Below are 24,475 nucleotides of genomic sequence, written 5' to 3' on the forward strand. Positions count from 1 at the left end.
TTCCTTTATAACTTATATTTTCTTTATACAAGTTACTTTATATAATTAGTTTATTAATTATAATCTGCTTTCATCTGTTAAAATAAAAAATTATTTCACATTTTTATAACAATAGCAAAAATTTTATTTCTCCTGCACAATGCTTTATTGTAAGAAAAAATGTGCAATTAATAGACTTAATCAAAAAACACTATCTACGAAATTACGCATGAAACAACATATAAGCATTCCTCTTTAAATAAATTTAAATACTTTTCACATAAATTTATTATGAAAACATGATTGTTTTTAGAAAATCATAAGATGCATTTATAACTCCCCAACTTATAAATGATCGCATACAATTTAAATGCACACCTTTGTAAAATGATATTACTCTTCTATCTCTTGCGACATATACTTCACGAATAACTGTCATAAATTTCTCAAAATTACCACCTATTTTTGACTGCATATGTATTTTTATTACATTTATAGGATAAAATACAGTACTTGTGAAACCACCAATTAAAGCACCATTAATAAAACTTGTAAATAATGACTCTTGTTCACCAATGTATGTTTTTGATTGTTCTTTGAGAATAAAGAACATGAAATTGGAACAACTATTTCTATATATAATTGGTACTAATCCACGATAACATTCTGATATACCATAATTTTTTAATAAATATTTAAATGCATGCGAAGTATTTTTAAATTTATCATGATACCGCCAATCCTGGAGCAATGTTTGTACTCTTTCAAGGGGCATAAGTATAGCCTCAACAGTACCAGCAAAATGCGCTGCTATTATTCTACTTAATATATCATTATTTGTTAATGTGCACAAACGTTCTTTACAACCTTCATACATACTAAACATTACACTAACCGAAAGAGTTTTCTGACAAAGGGGTGGTAAGATCCCACGGTATAATAATCTTATTCCCTCTTTAGATATCTGACGAAACGCAGTATTGGCTGGAACATCTTCCAAAATCTGTTACAATAACAGAAATTTATTTATTTAATATGTATATTCTGATGTTTAAAATATTACAAAATAATTTATTTTACACATACCTGTCTAAATATAATCTTATTAATAGGAAAAGTAATAGATACATTAATTACTGCAGCACCCCATCCACAAACAAATTCTTTACAATCATTATTATTAAGTGTTAATAATGATCTTAGTGAGACATTTTGTGAAGCAATGTTACTCATATTAATACTTTGCGTAATAATTTGTTCAGACTATAATTTAGTAGCAACCAATCATAATTATATCTTTTACACCATTTCCTCCTTACATCGTTCGAATTAAATAAATCGTTTACCTGTAATTAATAGATAAATAATATAATTTCAATATGTAAAACATTTCATTATTATTCATATTATGTAATTTTTATACACCCTGTAACATTTATACGCTCAATATATGTACAATTTTGTAAATATATAACTCACATTTTATGCAATTCATATTCAGCCCATGTCGCTTTATATGTACCATAAATCCGACATAAATATGCTTTTTGGTTCACCAAATTTCCAACTCGCATTTCTTTCTTAAGTACTACGAACAGTACTGATTATTCAAACGTCGGCTTATGTCAAGATTTTAATCTTTAATTTTCTTTTTCTTTGCATAACCAGATACGACACCAATTAGTTATATACATATGTGAACCAATCAAAGTTACAAAATATCAAATTTCAAAATACATTTCTTGATACACATAATCGGAAAAATGTTATTCACAGAATATGAATTACATTTTTATTTATTTGTAAAACATGACCGTAGAAAGGGAGAGAGAGAGAGAGAGAAGGCGAGAGGGAGAGAGAAGGCGAGAGAGAGAGAGAGAGAGAGAAAGAGTAGGGGAATTTCTATTGCAATTTGCAATGGAAATGTGACAAAATATTAGATTAACAAAAATTAATTTTTCTTAATAAAATATTAAAATAAAAATATGAATCATGTAAAACATCTGTTTAGATATTTCTAATTGATATTAATTAACATGTAAGCAAAATTGTTTAATATTATTCTTTTATTGATCGATTATAGATATTAAAATTTCTGAACATAAAAACATGTAAATATATCTATGTGTATGTGTGTGTGTCGTATCCACATGTATATAAGATCCATTTCTTATATTGTACATGAGTTCAATTTTTCGTAATGGTAGTAGCATAGAATTAAACTTTGTCCTAATTTCATAAAAGTTGATTACTTCTTTTCTGTTTTGTCTTAAATTTTATTTTAGGGTGTAAAAATAATTTCTAAGTTCATTTTATTATATTGGAAATAAATATTTCGTAAAATTTGTGTATTAACGTGAATTTTGAAAATGCTCCGAATTACAAATTATATTGGACTAAAACCCTCAAATTTTATTAAAATCATTAACTCGAATGCCAGGTAAATTGTTCTTCTTTGAAATATAATAATACATTAGCATTTTTATGCTATTGTTAAAGGTATGTGTCATATAAAAGTATCCAACAATTATCTGTCAGAAGATAGCAGACTGCTCTGCACATTCTATATATTTCACATTTTCTGACACTTTCTAAAATAATTGGCAAAAATTATTTTGTGTATGTTAATTAAATTATTATTAAGTTATTATATACGAATTTATAAATTTGTATTTCAACTATTTATATTTATGTAAAATATGTTAACTAATTGGACTTTGGATAAATATGATATATATATGTAAACGGAATGTATATTTTGACTTGATAAGATGATACTTAGATACATAAAAATTAAAAACAGTTGTTATTCATACAATTTGATGAATAACGGAAAAATTCAATCAATAATCATCAATTTCATTATTATATGCAACTATAATATATTTATATAAATAATTTTTAAAAATGCAATAAATATTATCAATACATTATATATAAAAAAAGTTAATAATATGTATATATATATATCTATCTGTGATATAAAAATGACAAAAAAATTATGTAATTGAATCCTTAATTTAAAATTTAATCTAAGTAATAAATTATTTGATATTTACTTATCTAATATGACGTATTTTAGATGTTTTGCAACACAAGCTGCTGCAAAAAATGCACCCGAAGAAAAGCAGGAAAAAAATATAGATTCAAAATCTCAATCTTTTGTTAAGAATATTTTCCTTGGTCAATTAGAGACTACTCAAACATTTCCATTTCCAGATGTTTTGAATGAAGAACAACTTGACACATTAAAATTAATAATAGATCCCATAGAAAAATTTTTTGAGGTAACAAGGTTCTAACAAAAATGTGAGAAACCTCTCAGAAATTTATCAATTTAATTTAAATTCTTATTCTTTTAGAAAGTAAATGATCCAATGAAGAATGATGAAAATGCATCGATAGATGGAAAAATTTTACAGACAATGTGGGAGCTTGGAGTATTTGGTCTCCAAGTTCCTCAGAAATATGGTGGACTAGGATTAACTAATACGCAATATAGTAGATGTGTTGAAATATGTGGATATCACGACTTAGGTATTAGTATTGTGTTAGGTGCACATCAAAGTATAGGGTTCAAGGTATATATTTATTTATTTATTTATTTATGATATCCCATATAAAAATAATAATTTAAATAATTTAATTTAATCCATATAGGCTATACTTTTATATGGTACCCCAGAACAAAAAGAAAAATATCTTCCAAGAGTTTGCAGTGGAGATTATGCAGCATTTTGCCTCACAGAACCAAGCAGTGGTTCAGATGCTGGCTCAATTCGTTCTCGTGCAATAAAGTCAACAGATGGCTCACATTATGTCTTAAATGGCAATAAAATTTGGATATCAAATGGTGGTTTAGCAGAAATAATGACAGTTTTTGCACAAGTCCCTATGAAAGATCCAAAAACTGGTGAAACTAAGGATAAAGTTACAGCATTTATTGTTGAAAAATCCTTTGGTGGGGTAACAAGCGGGCCACCAGAAAAAAAGATGGGTATTAAATGTAGTAATACAGCAGAAGTAAATTTTGAAAACGTTAAAATACCAGCTGAGAATGTTATAAGGAGCGAAGGACAAGGTTTCTCGGTATAAGTAGATTTTAATAAAATTTCTTTACAAATTGTTTAAACAATATTTATTAAACACTTTGTATTTTATCAGGTTGCAATGAATGTTTTAAATAATGGTCGATTTGGTATGGCTGCTGCTCTTTCCGGAACTATGCGTTATTGTATCAAAAAAGCAGTGGAACATGCAACACAACGAGTACAATTTGGACACACGATAGATTATTACGGAAGTATACAGGAAAAATTAGGCCATATGGCGATGTTACACTATGTAGCTGAGAGTCTTGCATATTCAATTGCGGGAAACATGGATAATGGAAGTCAGGATTATTATTTGGAAGCTGCAATTTCTAAAGTGAGATTCTAGTACAAAAAAAATAAAATTTAATAATTTGTTTATTTTTTTAGTTCAAAACAATTGTTTCAGTGTTTTGCATCGGAAGCTGCATGGTGGGTTTGTGACGAAGCTATTCAAATACTCGGTGGAATGGGATATATGAAAGATACTGGTCTCGAACGAGTTCTGCGAGATTTACGTGTCTTTAGAATTTTTGAAGGAACCAATGATGTCCTCCGTATTTTTGTTGTACTTTCTGGGCTTCAATCTGCAGGCATACATTTGCGACAAATAATGTCAGCATTTAAAATTCCTACCATCAATTTGGGATTGATCTTTGAAGAACTAAGCAAAAGAGCTATGCGAACAATTGGGTTGTCATCAACGCGTAATCTTATGCACTTAGTTCATCCTAATTTAGACAAAAGTGCTGCATTGTGTGCTAAGGTTTATATTAATTCATAGTACTATGACATAAATATATTAATATTTAATTGATATTGATTGATTTTTGCAGAGCATAGAAACTTTTGGTCAAAGTATAGAAAGCGCCATTGTCAGATATGGACCAAATAATATTGTGGAGCAACAATTTGTTCTTAACAGATTAGCTCAAGCAGCATTTGATATATACACTATGGCTATTGTATTAAGCAGAGCAACTACATCTGCAAACAAAAAACTTCCAAGTATGGAGCATGAACTTCTTATGGCAGAAACTTGGTGTTCTGTGGTAAGCATATAATCTTATTGATATATACTCAATTTTTATTTTCATATTATTTTATATATATATATTTTATTTATATTTTATACTTTATTTTTATTAAATTAACTATTATAGGCATCCCGTCGTGCGAATTCTAATTTGAAATTTGATAAACAATTAAATGTATTTACTAATTTAACCAAAATTTCAAAGAACATGTGTGATGCCGGTGGATGTGTTCAACTAAACCCACTATGTTTTTAATGATACGTTCAGACATTGAATAATTAATGTACAATAATTAACGACTTATATAATATTAGAAATATTAAATCTGTAACAATACTGAAATTTTTTTGATATTTTTACACAAAAGAGATATTGTAAATAAACTGTTATAAAGAATATACACATGAAAGAAGATGCTGTTTATTTTTCATTAAATCTCACAAAATAGTGAATTGAATGCTTAAGAAATAGAGTAATGTACAATAAGTTTGTGTGTGGAGGTTTTTTTTATAATAAATTAAATGCAAGTAGAATTTTTCTGTATCATACATTTAAAAATGTTTGATAACATTCCTCCTATTTACGTTTTCATTAAATGCGATATTAAATATAAGAAAAAAAGTACCATAGTATTTTAATTTATAATTAACATTAACTCCTGATTATCTTCTTTTAATCGTAATATAAATGCACAATTTAACAATATCACAACATTACACAAAGGTAAGAATATACTTTCTGATCATTTCTTTATCTGTCTATAATATGGAAGCACATAGAGAATATAGCCATTGTATGATTTAACTTTTACAGCATCCATATAAGACATTAATAACATTAATCGTTAGGTAAAGTACATGCAAAAACAAAATTTGTGTATTTCGTATTATAAGAAGTATTACACTTAAGTTTGAGATTCAAATTATCAATTTTTTCTTTAGAATTTACAAAACAGAAACTATCATTAATTACACATATATTCAACGTTTTTGACTGTATAAAAATCAGTAATGAAATAATATTTAATACTTGTTCTTTCAGCATCTAAAAGTTTACAACTGTTTAGAACTTGATAATAAATGTATTGCATTTCAACTATACATTGGCAGTGTTTTGCTCCAATTCATGATAATTAGTGATAAATCAATTTGAGTCTCAAACTTTAAGCTATTTAAAATATTTAACATGTATAATAAATGCCATTCAAACGCAAATAAAGTGGTATGAAATTATTATGATGAGGTATGATTTTATTATTGAATGTTTAGAACATGAAATTGGAAAGAATTTATCATTACTGACAGATACAACTGTGATCCATAACTTTTCAGAAAAATAGAATATTAGATTATTTCTTAGTGTTTGTGTTACTCCAGGTATGCAATCTTATCTTTAAAAACATATGAATTCTATAACACAAACTCACAATCTGTTAATATATGTATTTGTGTGTTTCCCCTATGTACTATACCTTATGGTCTAATAAGCCTTTATAAGAATATTAGTAAATATACTATCACAAATAAAAAGAAGCACTAATAAAGTCAAATAAGAATCAATATATTAAAGTGTATAAACGAAGAACGATTTTATGATCAATATAATAATTTTTTAATACCATTATCATCTGATAAATTCTCCACTCTTCCACATTAGTTTTAGTTTTTATATCACAACCCTGATATTCCTTTATAAGAAAATAACATTGTTTGTATTTTATTAAGTTGTCGACAATGTAATGAGTCAACTTGAATTCATTGGAATAAAACTGACTCAAATATTGTCTAATTAATGTATTGATAATTTGTTTCCTGAGAAATATTTTTACGACTTTATGATCCGTCTATCTATCATGTTTCTACGAAAATAATAACAATGGAAATACAATTTTCTGTATATATTTTTTAATACACAAAAATGTGTTATATCTTAATATCCTAAGCGATAATATTTTATAAATGTGAATAGTAATTGTATTTTAATTAATTCTTTCTGTACATGTAAATTATCGTTTAAATTAGGGCATTTGTAAAACAATATACTCAAAAATTACTTTCCAAAACATGTGCTGTTCTATTATTTTATGTTTAAGTAAAATCCTTCTTTCGTTGCATGTTGTTACTCCACATAAATTACCTTCATAAGAAACTGCATATGTAGTGAACTAATTAATAATTTAAAATATTATCTGTAATTATGATTCTTTTTAATATGAAATTTATAAATATAATTATAAGAACTTCCAAGTACAAAGTAGTAAATGATAGGGAAATAAAGTTTGTTAATGATTGAGATTAGCTCTAATTAAAATACTAATTTTACAGGAAATACATGGAATTCATAGCAATAAAATAAACATCACATGACTGAAAATTAGTTTTATATTTTTTATGCTATCTTATATTTAGCTGCTCAAAAAGATATGAAAGGGCTTTAATCTTTCATTAATACCATTTTAATATTATTTTCACGATATTTATAGCACACAAATCACAATAGAAGTAGAATATATTTGTTTTAAATTTAACATGATAAAATTAATTATTTGAATAAATCATCAATTTTATATAACTTTATATGAATTGTTTTTTATAATACTTCAAATATATATGAAAGAGATATCTATACATAATAAAAAAATACACTACTATAAATCAAGCTATGTATTATTCTATATTAAAAATTTAAGATCAAAACTTATTAACTTAAAAATCAATGATTTTGTATCATTAGTTACCACATATGTACTTACAAGCTTATAGATTTTTAATGACACAGTATCACTACCTGGAGTAACTTAGAAGAGTTAGAAAAGCTAACCCTGTGCTATAGACAAGTTTTTAAATATTTGTCCATTCCAAGCAACTGAGATACAATAATGCTGCAATAACTGAACTAAAAGTTCTCGCTCATCCAACATTTCTATATGTTCGATTCGACTACGGTCATCTAGAGGCAGTGAATCATAGACCTCTACCATTGTCCATGCATTAGAGCCTTCCCAACTGTTTATTGTAAAGCTGAAATGTACATTTTTAAGTTGTATTTTTGATAAAATGGTTATTACTTTTAAGGTAATACACAAAGGAAATATAACAAAATTAGAGTACCGTCTTTGTTGAGTTTCCAAAGATTCACAATCTTCTACACCTGCCAACAAACATCCACGACTACGTAGATTGGACAACATAACTTGACCAAATTTATCCTTCATGTTCACTTGCTCGTAATTAACAAAAATACTATTTGGAAACTTTCCAGCAAGCCATTTTAATAATGCAGAAACTGCACTTGTGTCTATATATACTAAGACACATTCTGCAAGGAACATGGTTGGAAGATTAAAATTAACTTCTGCTTGTGTTAACTTATTAACAAGTTCAGATATGTGTCGCAGATCTATTCCCACCAAGTGATAATTGGCAGCATGTAGATCTGTTGTTGAAAACCTAATTTCTCCATCTGCAAAGTGAACTCTAACTAAAAAGAATCTATATATAAAGACAAAAATTACAAAATTAAATATACTCTACCTTCTGTATTTAACATATCTATTAATTGTTTATGTTTTTTGATGTGATAACATTTTCGAGCAGTAATGTTAGGAAAATCAAGTTCGATAAAATTTGCTGGACACTTTCCTGCTTCTTTAAGTCTCCAATAGAGAGTATCAAATCCAGCACCCAAGTTTATAACTTGCCCCTTTTCACCAGATAGCTACATTTATCATAAATTAATGTTATCTGTGTGTTATAGGTAAACTTATTTAGGTGTATACATTTATATTAATAATTTATGTTTATTTTATAATATAAAATTGAGATATATATTATTATATATATATAAATAATGAAACTAAAATATTCATCCTATCATGACATTCGCATTCTTTATTCCGCGTAAATTAATGATTATAAAAGTTAATAAACGATTATAATGATTGTGTACATAGCTGCATATACATAGATTGCCTACGATTCTAATTAATTATAGTAGTTAAAGAAGAAAAATAAAAGTATTTCTATCTTTTATTAACTAAAAAGAGACGGAAGATCGTTTAATAATTATAAACACAATTTTCAATTGTTCGTTATTTTTATAGAAAAAGATGCGTTGTCTGCACTAGATTAACCTATTTTAATGTTTCATGGTAAAAAGAGAACTTTGGAAATTAGGACAGGGCCTCGGCCAGGTCAAGGTTTCCGGCATTGTATGTCCTTTGCTACTCAAATCAGCTGTATCCCGGATTGTTTCTATTATGTTCTAGGTTATGCGAATTTTGAAATTGCAATAGTGAAATTCAAAGAAAGCGGAATTAAATACCTTAAGGAATTTGTCAACGAACACTTCAATCCCCTTTACTCTTGCGTAATAACCACGATTGATTTCCGGAGCTTTCCGACCAGGTTGTTTTACGAAAAAGTTAATAAATGGATCGGACCAGTAACCAAGTTGAACCGCATATCTTTTACACTCACTTGCATCGTCATTAGTGGCCTGTATGGCCTCATCATCAGCCATATCTTTGATCATTACACCAATTTTGGTTCACTTCAGTTATGATAAATCATTATTCGACGTTTTCTTTATGTAGAAACCGTTACTTGTCACTCATAGAAAACTGCACAAGCGACCATACTGCTTAAGACTGTGTAGAGATTGCCGTAGATTCGCATCTACTTGCGGCGCAAGCTTGCGCCTGCTGTGCGGGTTATCTGACAGTAGGGGTATCCCCTAACCATCAACTTATACCTTAATAGATATTGTACATATGTGTAGAAAATATTAATGTATCTCATTATAGCTTACTATTGTGTATGACTTATTTTATTTACAATATCCATTAATACCATTAATTATACATGAGCTAAATTAATCAATACAATTTCCACATAATGTTTCCTGAAAATATTTTGTACAAAAAACGAAATCAATAATTATAACTAATATTGAATAAAATACTCTTCCTTTTCTACCATCTTTATTTATTAGATATTAAGTGAGAACAGTATGTAATTTCAATAGTATGGGTAATTATTTATGTATCATAAATATTAAATAAATACAGTAAAGGATAATTTAATTAATATAAGGAAACATATATGTAGGTACGCAAATGTAATTGTAAAATTACTAAATTTTGTTTACAAATTGAAATGGATTATCTGTAAATGGGTAATAAATAAGACTTATGTATCTTTTGATCTTAATGAATGTATTCAAACACAATGTCTGACATTTTTTTAAATTAAAAATGTATATAATGATAGTACGATTGCATATTATATATGTTTCTGTATATAAGTATACGAAGATACAAATTAATATATATAAAATGTATAAATATGTAATTATCTTTTGCAACATTTCTTGACCAATAGTTCTATAAAATGTAAAGATATCCTTTTACATCTTTGTTAAAATAATATGTATTTTAAAGATAATCAATCACAGCTACTCATATATATGTTACTAAATAAATTGAAGCTAATAATTGAGTACAAAATTAGTTAAGATACATATTAAAATAATAGATGTTATTAATAATTACAGAAGATTATACTTTAAATGATATTAATTTCATTCCAACAATATAAACAAATAGATAGGAGTATAATTTAGAAAAGTTTTATTTACTACTGACACATCATTAAAAAACAGACATGTAATCAGATTATATAAATTATGAAGCAGAAAACATGTTGGAATATAATGTTATCTAACAAAATTCCAAAATATTTAAAAAAGTAGCAAAGCTATGAGTGATACAGTTTGAGATATATTAAAAATATAAAAAATTAGAAAGGACTAGCGAGTATCATTTTTCATTCTTTTCATAGTTTACAGTTTTTAAACTTTTATATAGAATATGTAAATAATTATTGTCTGCTTTTTGATATAATTACTGCTCTACATCGGATTTTTTAATAGCTGGTTTTGAAGCTGTGGGTTTTGTTTTTCTTTTAGGTGGAACTGGTGCATCAGAAGTACTAGATGATACTGTCTCAGGAACAGTGATATCAGTAACAGGTGTTTGTGACGATTTTATACCTTTTTTAACAACTTTTACAGGCTTTTTTTGTTTACTTGAAGAACTACTGTCTACTGCACTATCATCTGGTCCTTCTTCTGATTTTGTTTTTGTTTTCTTTGTAATCTTTTTTACTACTTTTTTGGCTACTTTTTTTTCACCATCACCATCAGTTGCTTCCATAGGTTCCACTTCTGACACTGACTTTTCTGTAGATTTTCTTCCGATCTTTTTCACTATTTTCTCTTGATCTGTTGGATCTGGCTGTGCAGTTTTTTGAATACTTGTTGAAGGTGCATTTAATTCTTTTGTTCTTAATGGCCTAACTGGAGTTTTGTCTGATGGTGCTGATTCAGTTACTTCATGCTCTGATGGAGTTTCAGTTGATTCTGTTATTTGTTTTATATTCCCCTTAGATTCACCTCTGTCAGGTTCACCTTCTTTACTTTGTTGTTCTAATTCTATTGTTTGTTCCTGCACTGATTTCTCTGGTATATTTAAATTTTCTGAAGATAATATAGGTGTTTCAGTAAGTTGAGTTTCAACTTGCTCTATTGACAATAAGCTCTGTGGAGTTTCTTCTAATTGGCTTAATTTATTGGCAGTATCGATACTCATTGCAGTTGTGGAATTATCCAAATTTAATTTTTCTTTATTTTGTGTAAAATTAATTGAAGATGTCGAACCATTTATATGTACCTTATCTTTTGTTTCCGTTAAATGAACAGGTGTAATTGTAGAGGAAAGAATTTCTTGCGGCATTATCTGAGAATCTGACATAGATTCTTTTGGTTCCACTTGTAATACAGATTCTGCAACTTGGATAGGAACAGGGCTAACTGTTAGAATTTCAGAAGCAGTTAGGAATTCTTTTGCATGTTTTTCATCTCTAATGTCTGGTTGTTTTATTTCTTGGGTATCTACTGTAATTTCAAGAATTTTTACATTTTCTAACTCGCTTTTAATTTCTTTTTGTGAGGTAATTACTTTTTGTTCTTCAATGGAAGAAGATTGAACTAAGTTAGATGGTTCTATAGATACAGTTGTCTGTTGTGGAATTTCTTTTAATAATGAACTTGTACTTGAAGTTGTATTGAGTTCTGCAACTTTTTTATGAGATGTTTGCATTGATAAATTTGTAGAAGAATCCATAAATATATCAGGTATTGCACTTCCTGATTTTGTTGAAAATTTTTGGGAAATATCTTCACTCTCTTCATCTCCCGATAATTTAGGTACATTTGTTATAGGAACATCATTAACTACAGATTGTTCTTCCGTATTACAGGTAGTTGCCTGAGCTAAATAAGAAAAAATAATCATATTACATACTCATATAAATAAATATTTTTTTTCTATTATCTTTCTATTATATATATATAAAATAGATTATAGAAATGTAATTGAATACATTTCTTATTTAATAATTCTTATATCTAAATTTTACTATTTTAAAAAATAAGTTTGGATAATTTCTACATGAACATAAAAATAATAAGCAATGCATATTAAAAATATATACAAATAATACTTTATGTAAATACATATGTAAAATATACTTAGATAAAATTCTAATCCTAATATAAAGAATATAATGATTGCGATTGAAACTGTTATTGCAAAAGTGCTCTTATGAAATATTATTTAGTATAATATATATATGGAATGTGAATATTTAAGATTAATTTAAAGCACATGGAATATAGAATTAGTATTTTTACATTACACAAGCATCAGAAATGTAATGTTAAAAAAGATGATGTAAAGATATCATGCATATGGTAATAACTATTTTATGTTTTAGTGCAGTATTAAATTTGTATTAAGCATGAAATGCTCGAGGTGCTTTTGGTTTTAAGTACATATAAATAAGTTACATAAATACAATAGCGTTTTTTATAAACTACTCTAAAGAATTTAAAATAATCTATCAATGCAGATATATTGATAAAAGAGAATTAATATTAATGTATTTTATATTTCTTTGATTTATAAATTATAGAAATCAAAGTGATATGTAATATTAATATCTTAATGATATGATACAATTTATTACAGCATGTATTATTATATATGTAATATTACAGTATTATTGTAAAATGATTTTTAATAAGGCAAGTTTTAACATATACTGTGTATCGGTTTAGTTGTGTACCACAAACTTTTTTAATTTACTTAAAAATCGCGAATCGATGATGCGAGTTCTCAAAATATTTACCCCATTAAAGCAAAACGACATTACAAGACGTAGCAATGCTATGGCGCCAGGATCTGTTAGTTGCTGTCCTCTGTTCCTGTTTCAAACACTTAAACTTGATAAACTGTATAAAAAACATATATTTTTTCACTTGTTTAAATTATATAAAAATTCTCTAGTATATTATTAAATACAATTTGATATTTTGTTTAAATTAAATTCCTATAAAATTCAAGTCTTTACTTCCAAATATGAGTTTGAATGCCACATGCTGTATTAAAAAAGGGTGGGAGGCAAATAAAATCGCAAAGCATTTTTATAAAAACAGTTAATAGCTTTGCATTATGAGCACTTTAATTTTCTATTTCGTACACAGTTTCCATTATTATTAAAGATTCTTAATTGTAAAATCAAATTTCAAATTCTTTCAGCTTCAATATGTAATCGTAATTATCGTATAATAAAAATATTATTTCTAACTTAAGACTTTTGTTTCATTTTTATATCACCTGCAGTTGAATAATTTTTATAATCACAAAATATTTATAAAAAATAATTTTATACACATTTTGTAATACATACCAGTTTCTTTATCCACTTCATCTACAGATTCAGTAGATTGAATAGCTTCAGTGGTTTTAACAGATTCATCAGTCTTGTCAGTTGTAGCTTTTTCAGGTTTTTGCATTTCCTGCAAATCATGATATAGATATGTTCATGTGCAAATCATAATTTTATCAATTCATTATGTATTACTTAATTAATTACTTTAGGAGGGGACGGTAACCGTGGAGGCGCAAGAGCAAGTGTTTCACAAATTTTTTTCCATATATTGTCAAAACTATCGCGACCCATATAATCTATCTGACCTTGTTCCCAACTTTGTTTTCGCATATGTTCTTCTAATGCAATTTGTTCAGCGCTTCTGGGTTCACCTAATGTCATTTGAGCCAAGGCACCAGCTAGGCCAGCCTATGAAATCAGAAGAGATCTTCTTATTTAATAACTAGTAACATGATAGTAAAATGAAGTAATATAGGAATATAGATTAGAATTATATGAATATACATTCATATAAATTATTTTGTAAAGTTACCTTGCTTACATGTGATAGTAATATGATATAAATACATATACCACAAACATAAAACAATATAACATACAAATCTAGTGCAAATTGATAACACAATGATAATAGTAACATATTATATTTCTAGGAAACTATACCTTTTGAATAATTTTTAACAAATATCACTTTGATTAATAATTATGGGATAATGTAGAAGTAACTAGAAATGTAAAGAGCAGAAAATATTTATCAGCATTGTTAGAAATATTAAATAACAAAAACTTTATACTAAACAACTTTATTAAAGCTGCAAGTAATGTCCCAAAAAATACTAAATATACAAGCAATATATTCAAAATTATAATGCAAATATTTTAAAATATAATAAGAGAGTACTTTTAACTTTAATATAAAGAAAAATATATGGGAACAGTTACTTACATTTGAACTATTTGGATCATCCATTATGTGTAAATCAGATTGCGTTGCTACATTGTGGAAATCTGTACAAGGTTTGGAATCAGGATGAGGACTAGTAGATATTAGTGTGCTTGTCCGTTTGTCTGTAACGTTTATATTTTCATTTCGTTCAGTATTTTGCTTATTTGAGAGATTATTCTGATAAGCTATGTTATTTGGCATAGCTTGGTCATGATTGATATTGACATCTAAAGATTTACAAGTTTGGTTTTCTTGTCCATAATGTTGAACAAGTTGTTTATTATTTAAATTATCAAACATTTGACAATAACTACAATGATGATTAACATAAGTTTCATTATGTTGATGTTGTTTTATTTCTTCTGAAAATGATTTGTTACTATTATTAGAGGAATGTTTATACTCAATATGCCGATGTTGCATTATTTCTTCTGATACTAATCTATTACTATCATTGCAAGTACTTTGGGAAATATATTGGTTGTTAGTAGATTGATAATGGGATTTGCTAGAATGATGATATTGCATATTATGCACAGAAATATATTTTTCTATATTGTCTTGAGTTTGTTGATGATTAGATTCTACATTTAAAGTGGATGTATTATTGGAATTAGGAAACAAATGTTGTTGCTCAATTTCATTCATGAATTGATTAGACTGTACTTGATTATGGTGATTTTGCATATGTGAAGAAGACATATTTTCACTACATTGTTGATTATGATAGAATTCCCTGTTACATTCTGGTGATGACTGGCTCTGACATATAGATTTTGAACTTTCATTTAATATAGATATAGGTGAAGAACTATTGATTTTGAAATAATACTGTTGTCTTTTATTATTTTCTGCTTTATAGATAACTGAATCATTTGGTACATAATAATTTTCCCATGGATCTTGGAATTCTGAGAAGTCTGGTGGTTCTAAATATATGTCATTCTGTATTTTGTTTTGCATGTCCATGTAAGTGGGACTTCTTGGAAAAAAGGATTCAGAAGGCATAGGAATAAATTTGTGCCAAATTGGTGCCAATGTGCTGGTAGCCTATGCAAGCATCATGCCAAAACAGAAAAATGCACATTCAATTGGTTAGTAGAAAACTAATTTGACAGTGTCCATTTTTCTTGTACTTAATATTATAATAAATACTAAAAACTAATTAATCATATAGAATATTTTATAAGCTTAAACATTGAACTATTGTATTTAGATATATTAGGTTTATAAAAAATATATACTTATAGATTAAAAATAATTTATATTTTAGTATAAATTTAATACAGTACTAATTACAACTATAATAGACATTAAATAATATTATATGATGATAAAAATATATTAAATGTATGTTACAAACATAATAATAGAAGAGAAAAAATGGACACTGATCTACTAAAAAAATATATATAAAAATGAAGATTAAACATTAATAGCTGTAATATTTTAAACATTTATAAAAATGTGACGAAAAATTTTACCAGTCCTTTTTGCAACTTATACATATTTTATATCAATTCAGCTATTAATATTAATATTGAAAATGAAAAATAAATAAAAAGTCAAATATATTTTAAATGCAACAAAAAACAAATCATGTCAGAGAATTCCACTGCAACACATGTATGTACATATATATAATAATATATTTGTAATAAAAATTTTGTAAATAACTTATAATCGAGTAGCTTTTATTAGCATTGCTAATATTATTATTTAAAATAATAACATGCACATTCAATTTTATTAATACAAATTTTTTGACAAAAGAATTAATAAAGATTAGGAGATTAAACCTTTCAAAGATCTTTTGAAATATTCTGATTATAATACAGTAACTTTTATATACATTATTTGTTATGTGCAATATATATACAGTTTTAGCTATGTTTTATCAAGCATGTTTATGATTGTGCTTTTGAAATGTTATATATTCTATTTCTAGATATATTTAAAAAATTCTTACATATTTTATATGGTATTTTAACAAAAATAAAAGCACATTATCTAAACCTTACCTGTTTTCTTAATATTTAAGGCTATAGTGAGATTCAGAAAAGAATAAAAAAGGTTAATTACAAATTATATTCTAAATTATATTGGTCATCAGTGCAGTAGATTAATTTAAAAAATGGTCAGTCAAACTTACCATAATAGGTGATAATTGAGGATGAACTTTTTCACAAAATATGTTCCACCATAATTGCAATAATGGTTGCAAGTGTGAAGAATCCATAGGTGGTTGAACAATACCAGTCAAGGTGTCAAAATACTGTAACCATGGTTTTGTAATACCAATAAAATGTATTATTCTAACATCATGTCCAAACCTATCAAATAACAAAATTTATAATTACTTTATCTTCTACTTATGTATTAGTCACATGAAAAGTTATACATGTGTATGTAAAGAAGTAAGAGAATTATAATAGAGTAAACAGATTTTCTTACTGCTTGAATGCAGGAAGATAAGAGTATGTAGCAGTAGAACACATATTATAGATAAACGGTAAATGTTTAGAAATATCTTTTTTAGCCCAATCACTAAAGTACATATTTAATAATCCTTGATCTCCGCCATCAAATGAACCTTTAGCAGCAGCAAATGCAGTAATAGAAGCAAAAGTTTGTTGGGATGGTCTGTATACAAATACACCAGAATTGAAACAATCAGGCCAACCAACGTCAGGAGCAGCAGACAGTTCTTCTCTTTCAAATAATTCATCACAATTTCTGATGACCTAACATACGCGCGATATAGAAAATAAAAGCACGAAATTCTTTTAAAATCCAAATAATCATGTCTTCATTAATATGAATCATTTTGCAAACTTACAAGTGTGTCTGCATCAAGGAACACACATTTTTCATATTGAGTCAATCTCCAGCAATGCAATTTGGTAAATGTAACACCCAATTCTGGTCTAGCTAAAAGTGCTAAATTAGCTTCATCCTTTGAATCAAGTACATTTACTTCCATTACAAAAGAAAAGATTGCTGATAATTTTTCCCTAAATACAATTAAAAAGAATATTTTAGCTGTATGTTGATACAAAAATGTTAATAGTCGTTTATCTTAAGCAACAATTATCAACTGCATTTAATGTGCAATTTAAATACAAACAAAGATATATTAACGCTATCTTTTCATTCTTTGAACGATTTTCGAAAATTGAAGAATACGCAAACATTCAAGTATACTAATATAAGCCATTCAGAAATGAGTTTACCTCATGGTTTGTGTTACTCCAGGAGTAATCAAAACGGCCAATTCGTGCTTGGTACCAACTTGATGCAAAGAGTGTGCCAAAACTAAGGCTCCCAAAGAATAAGCGTCGTTGGTAGCTAATGTAACCCAGGCGTATCCTTGAAATTAAAATAGATTATTATCAGAATGATTGTAGAAAAATAATAGAACGATTATAATTAAAGAAAAAAAAAATAGTAGTTAATATTTCCTTGCAATTGTGTAAACAAATTGCAATGTTCGTGTGTGCAGTATTATGCACATAAATTGATAAGACATGTTTTATGTGTGAAAATAAGTGGTCATAGATGTCACAAATGTCATCAGTTTATAAGTGGTTGAAGCATTGAATTTTTAATTGTCTTCGACATTACATCATTAATAAATATTACAAGTAAAAATATATTCATCTAGTGTATATACCTCATCAAAGATAACATTCTGAAATTTGTTGGTGTTATTCTGTTGTGTTTGTTATCTTCCTAATGATTACATAAATCTGATTACAAAATTCTAACAATTGTCTAACGCAAAAACTAACTGTAATAGTAATACAAATAATATACAACTATTACAAATTCTAAATTGTAATTTCGAAATGTTCCGAAAATAATCTCCCAATTTTTTACATTTATATATGTATGTTATACATTTATATTTTTATAAGTGTATTATATTCTTCAAAAAATATATTTTCGAATTAATTCGAAAAGTTACAAAAGTGCGCGTTCAATGCATCCATAAATATTTTCTAAAGTGATAAAAATAGAAGAAGACGCACATGCTAGAAATTCATTTGATCCAAGCAAGCGAACTTAAATGCGTTCAACTTGTTTTTCACCAATAAGAAATCCAACGATGCTGCTTTATTTATAACCCTTTCTATTTCTATTTCGTAAATGTCATCACGTCGTTCTCTCCGGCTAGTTGTTGAATCTCGAGAAATTTAGTTCCAAAATAAAAATATTATTTTTAGCTATTTATCTGAATACTACTTGTACTCTAGCGATAGGTTTGTTCGATAGGATATGATCAAGAAACTACATTAGAATATATCATATACATGTAAAAGATAAAACATCTTACTATGCTCCCTTACGATAACTGATTATCTACTCTTCAAGTAGTTCTCAAATAATATTGAAAATAAGTATTTCTAATTTACATAACATCATCTAATACATAAATCCTAATCCCATACAATAAATGAGTGAATATTAGTTAATAGACCCATTTCTTTTTAATTGTAACATTATAGAACACCGTTACATCGGTAAAACAAAATATCAAGACTAAAATAGTAATGAATTTAGTTTTCGCTACAAAAAATCATCATTTAGATTAAATTAACATTAAATGGTATGTAAAAGAACCCTGTGAATTGTTAACATAAATTACTGGAATAAATGCCTTAATGGAGTTATAAATAAGCACTTATAATCATTCTCCGGAAGTATCCATCCCATAGCGCAAGAATCAGCACAGGATATCTGACTAAACTCGATCAATTTTTCGAACTTTATTACGCAGCATGTTTTACGAAACACAAAGTGGAACTACATCATATACGTAATAATTCTAGAATTATTTCATGTATATAGTCCCTCTCTCATAAGCCTTGAAAATATACCGTTCGCGTTTCTGGAAAGGCTGCGTTATATGTATTGACATTGAATGAGATATTAGGTTTCCTGCGCTAGGTGCATTTCACGAGGTTATCATTATAATCACGGAAATGATACTTCAGCAAAATACCACTATTTAGTGTAACAAATTAAAGGTGTTCAATAATTGTCTAGTTATTGATAATTAGATACAGTGTCCATTAATATATAATATATAATAATTAATATTATATATATTATATATTAATATACAACAATTAATATTATATATATTACATATTAATATTATATATTAATATATAGTAATTATTATCATACAATTTACCGGCGAATACTATTTGCATATCTAATTATACCATGATTTAGGTGCTGATAATTTCACTATTTAAATTACAATCTAATTACGCAATTACATGGATATATGAAGAAAACGATTTTCGTTATCACTATATGGATTTTATATATTCAACATCTAACGTGAAATTCAATGAAATTACCGATAATGTAGAATTACAAATATTTGTCCATTTCTAATGTTTCATAAAAAATGAAGCAAGGGTAAGTAAAGTTTATTTCCACATCAAAGTTATAGTAATTAGTGTTTTTGTACTTCTAGCGGTGATCAATGTTAACTTACATCACTTACGAAATTAACATTTGATTATCAACTATGTATGTTGAGTGTTTGATATCATTTCAGAATTATTCCGATAATATCAGTATGATTTCATGATCTGATTTGTGGTTTCTCTTACAGAATATCATTGTTAACATTCTTTATCTGTCGTCAGGTTCAAAGAATTTATATGAAAGTAGATGACACTAAAGGCTTTAGTGAAATTAAATGCAACGAATGCAAAGAAATTGCGTGAATCATAGACGTAAAAAAAATAATAAGGAGAATTGAGAAAGAGAATACATATAAGAGAAAAGCTGGGATTTCTGCTGCCGGTGTATTGCGAAAGATAATGCATTGAATCGCATCGAATCTTTCTATACACTTTTACATTACCTAGCACTATTTATGCTGGTGATCATGAAATACTAAATCAATAATCTAGATAAATTATAAAAATTGAATGCAATTTCAATCATTGTCATAATCACCAATAGAAATAATTTGAATTGTTCGATATCCTAGAATGAACACTTAAAATACAGTAAAAAATACTTTTGCATTAAATAGGTTTCTCGTCTCTAATATTCGCTTATTGTTCTTACACAACAACATGAGAATATCAAGTTTGTTAATATGAATGTAACGCTCGATATTTCATCACATCTATCCAAAAAGAAATAAATAAATTTATTTAGATAAACGCGAAAACTCGATTCGTCTTTTCTAAGAATATTTTGTGAGAATTACGGCAGTTCGTCGTATTTATTTCGTCACTTAATTACGTGTGGATCCAAGTTGGCCAATAGTCGATGGCCGGAAGAATCATATTAACCTGGTGTGTCACGATTTTGGCAGTAGTGTCTCTCTATTTGTTTCCTGATGTGCCGACATTATCACAGGGCGTGTTAAAAGACACAAAACATTTATCTTGGCTATGAGAAAGGCGGTGCTCATCTTCTCATATATTGTAATATGCAGACGAAACCCGAGAGGCAAACTGCCGGCATCGTTCTGCCACACAGGTTTATATTTATACAAGCCGGCTAGCTTATAATAGCAACCCAGCCTCGTGTTTGTACAAAATGCATTCATATACTTTGCCTTAGGTCAAGCACTTGTCTCCCAAGCCTGACCAGATTTCTTTACATGATTATACTTCAGACAGACGTATACGAATCGACACCTTCTCCTACGACGCGAATAATCCATTATTATCGTTCCTTATTTCGGAATAATGTGCATCCAGATAGTTTTCTCGATTACACGTATCTTCAATCACAATATCAGCATGAGATTCCATTACAATTAAGATATCAAAGTTTTTTGAATTTATACTAGATATATCGAAAAATGTTCTAGTTACTATTAGAATTGAAACAATTCTAAGATTTCTAAATTCTAAAACTTTCAAAATTGAAATTACTATGACTTTTCTGAAACTCTTTCTTATTCAGAATTGCAAAAATTCTAACTTTGTAGCATATATGTATTAAGAAATTTTCTCGCTCTCTTTAGTATTTTTCGTTAAAAAACAATGAATGTTTTTTCATTTCCTCTATCCTGTACACATTATATTAACGAAAAACTTCAAGAATTTATAAATAGAAGTGTAAAAATTGAGTTACTGATGGAATTTTAGCAACCGTAGAGTACTGACGGAGCGTCCATTGTCTGGATCTAATTTTATCAACTTATTTGCTACGGGCAGTTATGCGGATGTAACATCGTGAAATTCTATGCCGAGTAGTTCATGGTATAGAGATCTGAGCAGAAAGTTTATAAAACAAGCTAAGCTCATTTTAGACAGTTCTCGCTTTGAACTATTCATTTTTCTAATTACTTGTTACCTAGTTAGGTTTAATGTTGTCATTATCAAACCATTCTTTCATTTCTCCCTTTCGATATCATAATTGAAAGACGAAGATTGACCACTAGGGACTAGTCACCTTTATGTTTCATAACTATCCCGGATAGGTGGAGCTTAGAATTAGGGGGAAGGAAAAAGTAACAAGAAAGATCGTATTTAATTAGAAATCCGTTCTATAAAGAGGTACAGTGGGAATTGTAGAGTGCGTCTAGACATCTAGACGAACCTTGCAATCTAGAATTCCGGGTCCCGTCTAGACGAAGGTCAAGACTGAATCTATATAAAAATAGTGCACGGCTATTTCGCGTCAATTGTCGTGCAATGAACTTTCGTTTTAGCGTAACTGTATTAGTTGTAGCGGTGCGCATTTTTATTTGGAGTACAAGAATTTTAACTGCAATATTACAATACACAAATCATACAATATGGTAATTCGATTCTGATTTTTTAAATGACTAAAAGTTACTTTGTGACATAATCGATTTTTATTGAGAAGATAAATATTAAGTAAGAAATGAAGTATCGAGTGAAACTACTTGCTTAATGTCACAATTTTCGTTTAATATATTATCTTTTCTTTTTATTCTTCATGAATGAAAATTCTTCGTAAATACATTGCGGCTCCCTGTTACATCATCGTAGCATGTCGATCGATAAACGCATTAATATCATCGTCGTAATAATATTAAGTAATTCTCGATTACAGAAATCATCAATTAAGTAATTCGAATTAGGAGTAATTTCAACTGAAAATAAATATTTACAATATGAAATGGAGATAATAAAACGTGAGTCTTTTCGGTATGTACATATCTACTAAAAAAATATTGGATGCAAATATATAATGCAAATATATAATACAAATAGATAAGTTAAGTAAGTAATATATAAGACAAATAGACAAAATTACAGAAGCAAATTTTTCATGAAGTCGAATTTTACCGGGTTCGAAATAAATATAAAGAGATAGGGGATTTTGGCAAAGAGCCGCAATTTCTTCCCCTGACGGCTAAAAATAACCTACAGGAATACCACCGACTGTTATCTTATTTTATGTAGAAGGTATCTTGTTTCTAATGCACAAAACAATAAAAAAGAAGGAACCTGTGTTGTAAACGTACTTATGCTTCAAATAAATACAGTATACATATATCTAAATAAATCTACAAATTAATTTTATTTTTTAAATACAATGTTTTAAACATAATTATATAAACGCAATTTATTGTGTAATTATAAGAAATGAAATCATTGCAATTCATCAGATATTTTTATTTTATACTTCTAATTTTAAAAGGTGTGTCATGTTAGGTTTTTAAATATGGCCGCTCGATCATGTTCATAAGAATAGAATCACACGTTTTATTGGAAAAGAAAAAGGAATGGCGATAATTCAGTTCGTTATAATGTAACTTTAAACAATTAATTTTAAAATATAATTATGCGAAGAATAATTTATGTGAGAACACTATACATAACACAGAGTATAGAATATTAAATTCGCGCCAATCTATCAAAAAGTAAAAAAGAGATATCGCGCATGCGTCCAAAGGAAACATCGTGAAACTGAGCGCGAATTGGACCGATTTTCGCAAAATAAAACGAGACACATGCGTTTTGAGTTGTTATAATTAATGAAATAATTGTTCCTAACATAAATAGTAAATTAGACAGTCATAATGAAATAAAAATGTACACGTTTTTATGCATCCACATTTATGTTTTAGGAGGTTATTGTTCGTTGTCTATGGAAGATATAATTCATATGAAGGTCATTGGGTCAAGACCGGTTACCGGCTACGTTATCACACATCCCAATTGAGCTTTCAATGACTGTAACCTTAAGGCAAAGTATGTGAAAAAAGAAACGATCAAGATACATATATTGTTAAACTTAGACTTACCACCCATGATTGAAAAATTCGTATTTCTTTTTTAACGGACCGATTTTACACACTCAACACTTGCCGATGCCCGCCGGACTAACAAGAAGCCGTACAGTACGCACTTCATCAATGCTACAAAACGAGTGACGACTTGCGACTCTCCTTCCATGTCACGTCGCTCTCCCCTCCTTTAAAACCGTTTATCCTCACTCTGTATTATCGACTGAAGATTCAGCAAGCACTACTACGCGAACAAAATATATATATATATACATACTTTTATATGGTGTATATACAAGCATATGTACATATAATAACAGAAATCTTTTATTTTTTAATTTGTAAACTTCTGTCAATTGTTTATTAGTTTATCATTAATGATA

General features: G+C 27.8%; 4 protein-coding genes across 8 annotated transcripts; 1 reads left to right on the forward strand and 3 right to left on the reverse strand.

Annotated features, from left to right (window-relative positions):
• Positions 1–185: 185 nt before the first annotated feature.
• Positions 186–1,784, reverse strand: LOC117207753 (solute carrier family 25 member 51). Its single transcript, XM_033448284.1, has 3 exons — positions 1,459–1,784; positions 1,066–1,325; positions 186–982 (listed from the first exon to the last, which is right to left on the reverse strand). The coding sequence occupies exons 2-3, from the start codon at positions 1,210–1,212 to the stop codon at positions 269–271; spliced, it is 861 nt and encodes a 286-aa protein (XP_033304175.1). The 5' UTR covers positions 1,213–1,325; positions 1,459–1,784; the 3' UTR covers positions 186–268.
• A 357-nt stretch (positions 1,785–2,141) lies between these two features.
• Positions 2,142–5,640, forward strand: LOC117207816 (very long-chain specific acyl-CoA dehydrogenase, mitochondrial). The gene is made up of 8 exons (XM_033448410.1): positions 2,142–2,419; positions 3,062–3,266; positions 3,342–3,560; positions 3,640–4,068; positions 4,144–4,407; positions 4,480–4,836; positions 4,907–5,122; positions 5,234–5,640. Exons 1-8 carry the CDS (start codon positions 2,349–2,351, stop codon positions 5,360–5,362), a joined length of 1,890 nt encoding a protein of 629 aa, XP_033304301.1. The 5' UTR covers positions 2,142–2,348; the 3' UTR covers positions 5,363–5,640.
• A 2,115-nt stretch (positions 5,641–7,755) lies between these two features.
• LOC117207818 (leucine carboxyl methyltransferase 1) lies at positions 7,756–9,799 on the reverse strand. The gene is made up of 4 exons (XM_033448413.1): positions 9,431–9,799; positions 8,641–8,824; positions 8,218–8,569; positions 7,756–8,127 (listed from the first exon to the last, which is right to left on the reverse strand). The coding sequence occupies exons 1-4, from the start codon at positions 9,638–9,640 to the stop codon at positions 7,923–7,925; spliced, it is 951 nt and encodes a 316-aa protein (XP_033304304.1). The 5' UTR covers positions 9,641–9,799; the 3' UTR covers positions 7,756–7,922.
• A 502-nt stretch (positions 9,800–10,301) lies between these two features.
• LOC117207813 (serine/arginine repetitive matrix protein 2) lies at positions 10,302–24,297 on the reverse strand. Of its 5 annotated transcripts, none has more exons than XR_004487594.1 (10): positions 24,111–24,296; positions 18,079–18,214; positions 17,685–17,859; positions 17,300–17,589; positions 16,998–17,178; positions 14,846–15,895; positions 14,104–14,307; positions 13,918–14,026; positions 13,357–13,432; positions 12,121–12,439 (listed from the first exon to the last, which is right to left on the reverse strand). XR_004487594.1 is itself a non-coding variant. In XM_033448400.1 (9 exons), exons 1-9 carry the CDS (start codon positions 24,115–24,117, stop codon positions 11,010–11,012), a joined length of 3,582 nt encoding a protein of 1,193 aa, XP_033304291.1. In that variant the 5' UTR covers positions 24,118–24,293; the 3' UTR covers positions 10,302–11,009. The 5 variants fall into 5 exon arrangements, 3 of the variants coding, with proteins under 3 accessions (XP_033304291.1, XP_033304292.1, XP_033304293.1); XR_004487595.1 differs by having other exon boundaries at positions 12,428–12,439; positions 13,357–13,459; positions 24,111–24,297; XM_033448400.1 differs by lacking the exon at positions 13,357–13,432 and having other exon boundaries at positions 10,302–12,439; positions 24,111–24,293.
• Positions 24,298–24,475: the final 178 nt, after the last annotated feature.

The sequence above is a fragment of the Bombus bifarius genome, unplaced genomic scaffold (assembly GCF_011952205.1).
Source record: "Bombus bifarius isolate JDL3187 unplaced genomic scaffold, Bbif_JDL3187 scf7180000008046, whole genome shotgun sequence".
In the NCBI taxonomy this organism is placed as follows: Eukaryota; Metazoa; Arthropoda; class Insecta; order Hymenoptera; family Apidae; genus Bombus; species Bombus bifarius.

What these genes read in the sequence shown, in the direction of transcription:
- LOC117207818 (XM_033448413.1), bottom strand. Translation starts at nt 9,640, where the DNA reads ATGATCAAAGATATGGCTGATGATGAGGCCATACAGGCCACTAATGAC. An exon ending in AGATATGTTAAATACAGAAG is followed by an intron (nt 8,570 to 8,640) that starts GTAGAGTATATT and finishes TTCACTTTGCAG; the next exon opens with ATGGAGAAATTAGGTTTTCA. An exon ending in TTGGAAACTCAACAAAGACG is followed by an intron (nt 8,128 to 8,217) that starts GTACTCTAATTT and finishes TGTACATTTCAG; the next exon opens with CTTTACAATAAACAGTTGGG.
- LOC117207816 (XM_033448410.1), top strand. Translation starts at nt 2,349, where the DNA reads ATGCTCCGAATTACAAATTATATTGGACTAAAACCCTCAAATTTTATT. An exon ending in ATCATTAACTCGAATGCCAG is followed by an intron (nt 2,420 to 3,061) that starts GTAAATTGTTCT and finishes GACGTATTTTAG; the next exon opens with ATGTTTTGCAACACAAGCTG. An exon ending in ATCAAAGTATAGGGTTCAAG is followed by an intron (nt 3,561 to 3,639) that starts GTATATATTTAT and finishes TAATCCATATAG; the next exon opens with GCTATACTTTTATATGGTAC.
- LOC117207753 (XM_033448284.1), bottom strand. Translation starts at nt 1,212, where the DNA reads ATGAGTAACATTGCTTCACAAAATGTCTCACTAAGATCATTATTAACA. An exon ending in ATAAGATTATATTTAGACAG is followed by an intron (nt 983 to 1,065) that starts GTATGTGTAAAA and finishes TTATTGTAACAG; the next exon opens with ATTTTGGAAGATGTTCCAGC.
- LOC117207813 (XM_033448400.1), bottom strand. An exon ending in TATCTTCCTGCATTCAAGCA is followed by an intron (nt 17,179 to 17,299) that starts GTAAGAAAATCT and finishes GTTATTTGATAG; the next exon opens with GTTTGGACATGATGTTAGAA. An exon ending in ATGATCCAAATAGTTCAAAT is followed by an intron (nt 14,308 to 14,845) that starts GTAAGTAACTGT and finishes CTGATTTCATAG; the next exon opens with GCTGGCCTAGCTGGTGCCTT.